This window comes from Lathyrus oleraceus, chromosome 3 (assembly GCF_024323335.1).
Source record: "Lathyrus oleraceus cultivar Zhongwan6 chromosome 3, CAAS_Psat_ZW6_1.0, whole genome shotgun sequence".
Taxonomy (NCBI): Eukaryota; Viridiplantae; Streptophyta; class Magnoliopsida; order Fabales; family Fabaceae; genus Lathyrus; species Lathyrus oleraceus.
The window spans coordinates 339,187,176-339,197,540 of NC_066581.1; the positions used below are offsets into that span (position 1 = coordinate 339,187,176).

Here is a 10,365-nt window from a genome sequence, read left to right on the forward strand (position 1 = left end):
TGTCATGTGGCCCCATCTCCCTGCGTCTTTATTAGACAGTCTAATTTCATCATAATAATATTGAAATGACGGCTGAGTTAGAGCATACCCAACATTCACCACCTTCTTGCGAAGATTCTTATCTTTTATAGCACCCATGAAGTTTTGTGCAATGTGTCTGATGCAATAGACATGGGTAGAAGGAGGATCATGCCATCCGTTGTCATGGTTGTTGTAGGCACTCTCAATGGCAGCATGTCTATCAGAAATTAAACAGAGATTGGCTTGTGGAGCCATATGCGTTCTGAGATGTCGAAGAAAGAAACCCCATCCATCAGTCGTTTCACCTTCAGCAAGAGCAAAGGCAATGGGAAAGACATTGTTGTTGCCATCTTGTGCAACCACCATGAGCAAAGTACCCTTGTATTTTTCGTATAACCAAGTGCCATCAACTTGAATAATAGGTTTGCAGAATGCGAAACCTTTGATGCACGGGTCAAATGCCCAAAAGAGACGGTGAAAGATTCTATTACCTGTAGCACAGGTTCCGTCCGGCATCATCGCTGGCAATGTCTCCATAATTGCCACAATTCTTGGGACATATGTTTTTAGTGCCCATAAAAATCGTGGCAATTCCTTGTATGAATCCTCCCAGTTGCCGAAAACTTGTTCAACAGCCTTTGTCCTTGCAATCCAGGATTTCTTGTAAGATTGAGTATAATTATATGTTGTTCTGATATGGAATATAATTATACTCACCTTCACTGATGGGTCTTTATTAACTAACGGCAGAATGTCTTGACATATCAACGTTGCGCTTAGTTTACGGTGATCTTGTTCAACGTTAGTTGCAATGCAACTGTGAGGTGGGTCTATTGAAGCAATCTTCCAAGAGTCGTTTTTCTTCTTGCAAGACGCAGCCAAACGAAAAACTTACAAAGCATGTTATGACATTCGATAACATACCTTCTAGAATCAGCGCGTTTCACTGTAAAATCAGCAGAGTTGTTCATGTGGAATTTTTTGATAGCCAGAACACATTCTTCTTTGGTACGAAACATGTCTCCCCCCTTTAATTGGCCTTCTGATCTCGGGTGCGGGTTATAGAAAACACTGTTGGATGTTTCATCATCGTGCAGATCCATATTTGTCATATGTTGAGGCGGGTTGTAGACATGACTAGGAGGTATTGGTGGTGGTTGATCATCATCTTCATCGTCGTTGTTCAGCATGTGATCAACCTGTATCTCGGTCTCCTCTTCTTCTTCATCAACGACGTCCACTTCTGCTTCTGCTTCTGGGTTGACGTCATCTGACCATTATGGATCAAATTCACCAGATTCATCCTGACTGGTTAGTTGAGACTGTTGAGATGGTATACATGGTTGAAGAGTAATGTACAACTCAATACAGTTGCAGCCTGAATGTTCATGACTAACAAACATGTATTCATCATCTTCATCGTCTCGTACCTTAAGGGGGAAATACTTGCATTGACTATTCTAAAAAAATATTAGATTTTGATATGTGATCTTTGACACAATACCCGATCCTATACAGGATTGTATTCTTTTTTTCAAATGCAAGAAGGTTGCATTTCTCTTGATCGTGAGTCTAATGGTATCAGTGTTTCGAAAACAAAAACCATATAGCTCAGACTCGTATATTTCACCGTTGTAGTGAACGTTGACACTGTATAATGATGAAGATGACATTGTGCAGATGAAAACTATTTTCTTACTGCAGATGAATGTGAGTGAAGTGTCTTGGATGTTGATAGTAATACACTTAAATAGAGGATTGAAGTGTCTCACATGCTAGCTAGTTCGAAGTGACGTGTCGCACATGCAAGCTACTCTAAAGTGACGTGTCGCACATGCAAGCTACTCCAAAATGATGTGTCAACCATGCAAGCTACTAAGAAGTGACATATTCAGCATGCAAGAGAGAGGACAACCACGTGTCAGACATGCAGACACACACTCCAAATGAATTGGCACCCCCACTCATTCCTTGCACATGGGCGCCAATTCAAGTGGAGACACCTTGTTAAAGCATGCATTCAGACCTCGAAACCAAGCAATCAGACCCAGGTCTTGCATGCATGTCCCTATGGAGGCGCCAATTTGAATGGCGACCTCTCTTAAAGGTTGTACATGGTCGCCAATTCAAGTGGAGACACCATGCAAGCACAACTTTTCATGCTCCCATCCATTTGCCTATAAATACATCCACTCCATCAACACTTCTTCCACACCATCACTCTCACTACTTCTTCTACAATACTTCTTCTACAATTTCATCTGCAACAACTTCTTGTAGTTTCATCTACACCAACCCCCTACAAAATGTCTATCCTCACAATGGGCGAATCACATAGAGGAACGGTTGCAAACATCGCAACATATGTAAGTTTTTTCTTTTGTTAACTTTTTATCTTTCATCTTCACCAACCCCCTTTTATTTTAACATACCAACTTAGTCAAGTTTTTTGTTCTTTCTTTTATAGGATGTATCAAGGTTCCAAACTCGGGTCCACGAATATGTCCATATGGACCCGATGATTCAACCTTATGTTGAACTCGCCGGTTTTGGTCATATAAGCAAGATTTTGTCTTGGTCCGTAGATAACAAATTCATTCTAGCTTTATGCGAAAGATGGAGACCAGAGACACACACATTTTGGTTCCCAACCGGTGAGTGTACCGTGACGTTAGAAGACATCTACATGCTTTTGGGACTGCCCATTGAAGGTAAGGTTGTTAATGGTAAAACCAATTATGCGAATTCAATTTGCATGGATCTCTTGGAGACTGATTTGTTAGATGATAACGCAAGAGGTCAAGGTATACTACTTTCATGCCTTAAGTCGTACTATAATAGTTTATACTTAGATGAGCATTCCATCGAAGATGCTCGAATAATAAAAATTAGGTGTTACATTATGATGTTAATTGGCTCGTTTTTATTTCCCGAAGGTAGTGGTTCTAGCATGCATATCATGTATTTACCTTTACTTAGACATGTAGATAGAATAGGAAGTTACAGTTGGGGATCTGCTTGTCTAGCCTACCTCTATAGCTCCTTGTGCAAAAACTCACACAAAGACACATCTACATTTTCTGGATGTGTTGTTTTACTACAAGCATGGGGTTGGTCAAGACTACCGTCCCTAGCACCCGTCAACAACAACCCTTTCACATTTTCGTATGCACAAAAATAAGTTGTTTAAATTGTTATATTTTTACTTACTTCTTTAAAGATTATTATCTCTAACTAATATTTTTTGACTTTTTGGTGTAGATGGTCTGCACGTGGTATGAGTTACAACAGATGTCCAAGACACTGTATTACTCAGTAGCGCAACCTGTTGGATCACCTTCGACCGACAGACTTAAGGAAAATAACTTAATTATTTCGTTATATTTTGTTAACTTCTTCTACCTTGACTATAATTCAATCTTCTTTTACATTTCAGTTCATTTGGCGTCCATACCTTAATTTGGATCATGACGATCAAGTCAACGCTGAAGACGCGGCCGTATGGACTGCATGCACACCGATAATATGGTTCACAACTGTGGAGATGCACAACAGTGATCATGTGAAGCTGCAGTTCGGTATGCCCCAAAATATCCCAGATTCCCCAGCTAGCCTGGGAGAATGGCATTTGCACAAAGTTAACGACCAATGGAACTTCAATCCATGGCAAAGGTTCGCAAGATCGGTGTGTCGCAAATGGAAGCACCGTCATGTTCATGTCTTAACTGATGCAGTCATGCCAACTGAAGAAAAACCAAGTCGTACTTATATGGCTTGGTACAAATCGGTTGGTTTTCAGTTCATCGCCGATGATATGTACCTGTACGATCCACGTCAGATGACTTACACACCTGACACCTCAACATCAAACCCCCAACAATAGTGTCAGACCGGATACACACAACCCCCTGTCCGTCAAACGTTCCGTTCAACCAACACACAAACATACAACCAAAACATTCAATACACCCAACCCTAATACCAAGAGCATACCCCATACCACCACCAACAAATTGACCATCAACCTGATACTCAACATCGCTTCGCACCCACCCTGTCACCCTACCAAAGTCGCCTAAGCCAGAACACCCAACGATCATTCAACACCAACCACCCATCCTCCTACCGTAGCCAAGAAGCCCAAACCCCACAAAACCAAAACGTCCAACAACCATATCTCTACCAAACACCCCAACAACCTTTCTAACCTTTCCTCTACGCATCGTTCACACCCATGTCTCCCTTTAACCGTCCTGGTCGCCCATGAATGAGTCAACCACTTTCCAACTTCTCTGGCAAGGGTCATGCTTAGCTACGACGGTACACCATCGATGCATACTGAAGACTATGCTGACTTGTCTGACTACCTCAACAGACCTTCTCTTGTAGTTGGTAGTGACGCTCCTGACCCCTCAAATGCTCAAACATCGGTACCGAATCATCAACGTGGGTTAGGGTCACGGATTAGGGTAGCTAGAGGATGTGGGACCGGAGGTCGGTTAGGTGATCCCGATCATCATCATTAGGTTTCTTTGTGTAAACGACAAATTTTATTAATATCAATTGGCCATATATCAAATTTATCTATCACGTATACCATTTACCAAAAAAAATTATATTTTACATTAAGGCTCCAATTGAATTGGCGCCTCCTCTTAAGTTCTACACAGGGGCGCCAATTGGATGCCCTAGCCAATCCAATTGACGCCTCCATTCAATTTTTAAGAGGAGTCTTCAATTCAATTGACGACTCCTCCTAAAAGTGGGGTAGTTTGGAATTTTTTTTGAAACCAGGGATATCTTGAAAATTTCCTTTAAGAAGTGGGTTATTTTTATAAAAATTTCATGTTAAATTGTCCATCAATTTACAAATGATAAATAAACAATTAGGTTTAAAATTAATGATGATTAACAAGCAATTAGAACTTTTGAATTCCTTCTTGTCACTACTTGGCAATAAAGGTTTTCCCCATGAAATATATTATCTTACACCACGATTAATCATTTAAATAGATCAAAGCTAATGTCTTAACTCAAACTCTCATATTTTCTAACATAGATCTCTAATCATATCTTAAGTTTTTTTCATGAATATCCAAAATATGAAAAACATTAATCACCAAAAATAACTGCATAATATTAAATTTTCTATTGTATAGAGGACAAATCATAACTTATAACTTACATTGTTCAAGTAGATCAAACAAAGTTCATCTCCTGTCTTAATGTGAAAATTCTAGCTACTCATAATAAATGTGTTCATTGTTCAAGAGTTAAGAGAGTTTATACATACAATAACACTAGTATAGCATGCAAATATTTCGATCACTCCTTCCTTTTCCCAAATTTTCCCAATTTCTTGTGATTGATGAAACCAATAATAACAACATGGTTAGTAAATGCAAAGTTAGTAGATTGAAGATTTCATCCTACAAAGTCATGCAAAAGTTGGCCTGTAATAAAATCCCTCCCAAACTGTCTATTCTGCAACTGAAAACCACTCGCAGCATAGCTTTCGGGTTGAACTGCAAGACCATAACGTTGAGCAGCACTCATGTCGAAGGGCTCGGACAGCCCAATTCCATGGTTTTGATGTAGGCCAAGCGTGAGAGAGACACCGTTGCTTGTTGCTCCCTTATTCATCATGCTCACTCCAACACTACCGACTTCTTGATTGCTTGCAATACTCTGATTCATCACCGGCATATTGTGAAGCTCGTTTCTAGTTCGTTTATAAGAGATGTCGTGGAAGTTTTCTATGGAGGTAGATTGATTCTCGGCAATGTTGTTATCACTTAAGTTTTTCCGGTGAAGTTCTTCTCTTTGTGATGGTTCCTTTTGAGATTGTTGTGATTCAAGCATGTGTATTTCCTCCACCATTGGTTTCCAAAGCCTTACTCTTGCATTTATAAACCAATTAGAGACCTGTCACACATAGAAATTGCTAAATATAACAAAGAACACATCAAGCATGAAGTTAAGCAGATAATCGAAGTTTTATCTCGAAATGTTTACCTGGTTGCGAGATAGACCAGTTTGTTTAGCCAACATTAGCTTGTCGGTATCAGTAGGATAACTATAACAACAAAACAACAACATATCAGACAAGTGTTTAGGTCTTCGACACCGAAATTCAACCACTTGTGTTATAAAATTATTATCAATGTCGTGTCTAATATTTATGTGTTTCTCAAGATTTTGATAAGATTGAAATTTCACACTTACGGGTGGAGAAAGTGTTCAAACAACCATGCCCTGAGAACACTCACAGCGCGCTCAGGGAGTCCTCTCTGCGGTCGCCAAACAGGTTGTTGGACGTGTTCGAGAAACTCTGGCCTTCGACTGTAAGGGCTTCTGTCGCTGTTGTAAAACCTTGGAGATTCGTCCTTTGTATAGTTTATAGGAAAATTCGACTTTCCGATAAACTGAAGCTGGTTAGTAATCACATTCTTCAAGCCTCTAAAATGTTTGGACATGGCATTTATAGCAAAACTTGCATAAGGAGCGGCGTTACCGAGACCGGCAACACATTCAAATGAAGTTATTACTGCATGAATCTGCTGATAGTAATGTCTGTATCTCTTGCAAATCTGTTCAGGATTGAAAATGAAGAATTACTAGTATCTCACAATTGGAATATATTATCAAACAACTTAGTAGTTATGGAATTTCTTAAGTAACTAAAAACACATTAAACTAAACCTATAATGCCATTTATGAAAACTCATTTCATGAAATTTCCATTTCTCAAACAACACAGACCAAAACAGAAAAAAATCAGAAAATCAAAGAAATTTTTTTTACCTCATCTAGCACGTTGATTAGTCTAGACTTGTTCTTCCTACCCTCAATATCATCATCATCAACAATTCCATTCCTCTCCTGAATAGGATTTTCCATCAACGATGAATCACCAGCAGGAACAATCTTCTCAACACGAACTCCAACATCACATATCTCATCCAATAATTGCTGTGCAGGTTTCAAAAACCTCGATCCCTTCAAAACCGATGCATAGCCCGTAAACGGTCCTAACGGAACCGTGTTCCTCGTAACCTCACCACTTCCGTTAACAACAACAGACCCATATCTCTGAAGGTTAGCCTCTAAAGGATGATGAACATTCATCTGAGTCTGGTTATTCTGTTGAGATGATAAAGATAAAGATAGAGGTTCAGATTTCAGCAACATAACTTCACTGTTAGTGTTACCACCATCGTTGTATGTTGGATAAAGAAAAGGGTTAGTGCTGATAGCCTCAATTGTTTGGTTGGTGGAAGGTGAGAAATCTGATGAAATGAATGAAGGGTCGTAGAGAGAAGGTAAAGGTGTGGAACTAGGGTTAAGGGTAGTTGAAGATTCGATGAAAGATGATTGGTTTTGAGATAAGAATCGAAGTTTTTCTCTTCTGCTTTGTTGCGGGATATGATAGTGTTCAAAACCTTGAGCCATGGTAGTAAAAATGGAAATGGAAAAAGAAGAGGGTTTGGTTTTGAAGAAGAGAGAGAAAAGATGGTGATGGAAGTGATGGTGATGGTGAAACGAAAAGATATATAGTAATAATGATGATGATACGTGAATTGAATTGTGTTGTTTCCAACACACACACGCATATATATGAATGAGAGTGAAACTGCACACAAACTCACACACTCACTCTCACAAGTAAAAGCAAAAACCAAAATTTTGTTTGTTCAATTTCTTTGTTTTCTCTGTCCTATGTTATGAGGTTTCTCTTTGTTGGATTGTGTGTTGATTTTGGTTATGATGATGATACGTTGGGTTACGAGATGAACCGGCTATTTCCGGTAATAATTGAACTATGCTGCTTCTGTGTGTGTTGCAGATATTTCTGACAAACTGGGTTTCTGAGGTTTGTCGTCTTCTCAACCCATTGTGTCTTGTGAGCTACTTTCAATTGTTTTTTCAATTGAATATGAATTGGTCTCCAATTGGATGGAGAAATGTTAAGAAATTAATAAGTTCATAGGCACAAATTAAGAAATTTTGTATAGAAAAGAATATTTTGTAAGTATAATTTGTGATAATTATTTTTTTTTAATTATGTTACTTAATTTTGTTTACTCTCATTATCCCAATTATTTTTCCTCAAAAATATTCTCTATTATTTTTTTTGTCTCATAAAAAATATATTATTTGAATAATTCACGGTTTTTAAGAAAATGATTGGATGTGTTGGTTTTGATGATAAAATTAATATCATTTATTAGAATACCCATATTAATTATAGTTAAAAAAGTGGTTAGATAAAATAAAAGTTAAATAAATAGGGGTATGGTAGTGAAAATATAATAATAAACATTGCATTGATAATGTAAAAGGATAATTATTTTGAAACAGAGAAAAAATTCAAATGAGACACTTTTTATGAGACGGATCGAGTATTTATTACTATTTTTTCTTATCATTCTATAAATTTCCTTTTAATCTATAATAAATAAATAAAGATTATAAAGCCATGCATAATTTATTTTTCTCATACATCAATTATTATGTTTCTTAATTTACGTAAAAGGGGCAAAACGTTTTATAATTTGAGACGGAAAGAGTATTTAAGTATATTTATATTATCCACATGAATTAAATAGTCAAACATTTCATTCTCTAATATACTAGTAGTATCAACTTAATCGATCCAACTCTCTATTTCTCAAACCCTCACAAGCAAAACAGAGTCGCGCACCTCCTTCCATTGCACCACCCAGCCTGTAGTCGACGTGTGCATCCCTATGTTGCATCGCCATGCCTGTCGCCACCTCACGTCTCCCTCCATCGCGCCGCCTAGTCTGCAGTCGCGTTTTCCCATACGTCATCGCACACACAGCAACATGATCATCCTCTTCATGCTGATAGCATCACGCACGCCAATTTTATTTGTGTTTTCATTTGTTCCGTCCCTCTCATATCCTATGTTCGTTCACTCCCTTTTCTCACGTGATATCTGAGTCTGAACTCAGTGACAACAACACCAAGGACAAAACATAATTTCTTCAAGTCATGATTCCATCAAGGCGACACACTTTCTTCCTTCATCTACAATTTTCAAATCGGAGTTTCATCATACTCTCGTTGTTTCAAACATTAAGAACCATATTCATATTATTCTTGAGATGGAGAAAGACCAATATGGTACCTGGGTCGAGCTCTTCCACATCCATGTCTCTAAAGATAAGACATCATCGGCAAATACCTCAAATGTCGAGTATGAACAGTGGACCACCCTTGACTCTAGCATCCTGCAATGGATATATTCCACAATTTCCACTGACACTGTGACCATCATCCTAAAACCAAACTCCACTGCTATGACACACATGGAATCATTTTGCTGGCTTTTTTAAGACAATCAGAATGCTCCTGTTGTCACCCTGGAGCAAGAATTCTATAAAACTCGTATGAAGGATTTTCTCAATGTCTTTGCTTACTATCAGAGTCTTAAGATGAGTTATGTCTAGTTGAGGAATATTGACTCTCCTGTCAACAATCACCATAGTGAAGCTCAGTCTGGAGCTCTCAGCTCCCCCTCCATCATGGTCTTATCCACCTTGACAACACCCATTTGCAAGAACGAGGTTCTAGGTTCGACACTTGTTATAGGGGGTCACATATATTTAAACCTAAAATAAAATATAAAATAGTATATGATTAAGGGTATGAGGAGAATGGAGTGGTGAGAAGAGAATGAGTTAAATTAGGGGGAATAAATAGATAAGTTGGAAATCTTGGAGAAAGAGACAAAGAGACAGAACCTAGAGAGAGCTTAGGAATGAGAAGGGAGAAAGATTCCAAAGAGCAAGAAATTTATTGATCTGCATTCGAGTTAATGGGAAAGAAATTATTCATGTATCGAGTGTTTAAGCAGATGGATAATGAGGGTTCCTTACCATCCTTCCTTCTTTCCTTTTTATTTTCATTTTGATAATGTTAGAGGCCGAAAAAGCTTTGTGCAAAATCTTTTAAGGCGGTTGTTATGATATAATTTGTGTGCTCTATTGAGTGATTTGTATGCATTCTTGTATTTTGATTTGATACATATGTTAGTGTTGTAAGAATAAGATTTGTTTGACATCTGACCTTTAGTTTTGATGATAATAATGCATTGTTTCTTAGAGATAAATTTTGTACCCCAATGGTTTTGTCTACTGTGTAGCTTTTGCTAACAGGTTCTAATTTTGAAGATCTGGCGTGTGACCTCATCAGATTCTGGACTCAACACATTTTGACTCTGAAGAGATACAAAAGTATTTTACAAGATGATGTCAAGTTCTAGAACGCTCTTAGACAATGATTCTGATGAACGTTTGTGTTAAAGCTTATGACTGT

The 10,365-nt window shown here is 38.1% G+C and overlaps 1 protein-coding gene across 1 annotated transcript; it reads right to left on the reverse strand.

Annotated features, from left to right (window-relative positions):
- Nucleotides 1-5,147: 5,147 nt before the first annotated feature.
- LOC127127528 (BEL1-like homeodomain protein 9) lies at nt 5,148-7,951 on the reverse strand. Its single transcript, XM_051056731.1, has 4 exons — nt 6,826-7,951; nt 6,247-6,611; nt 6,037-6,097; nt 5,148-5,946 (listed from the first exon to the last, which is right to left on the reverse strand). Exons 1-4 carry the CDS (start codon nt 7,471-7,473, stop codon nt 5,446-5,448), a joined length of 1,575 nt encoding a protein of 524 aa, XP_050912688.1. The 5' UTR covers nt 7,474-7,951; the 3' UTR covers nt 5,148-5,445.
- Nucleotides 7,952-10,365: the final 2,414 nt, after the last annotated feature.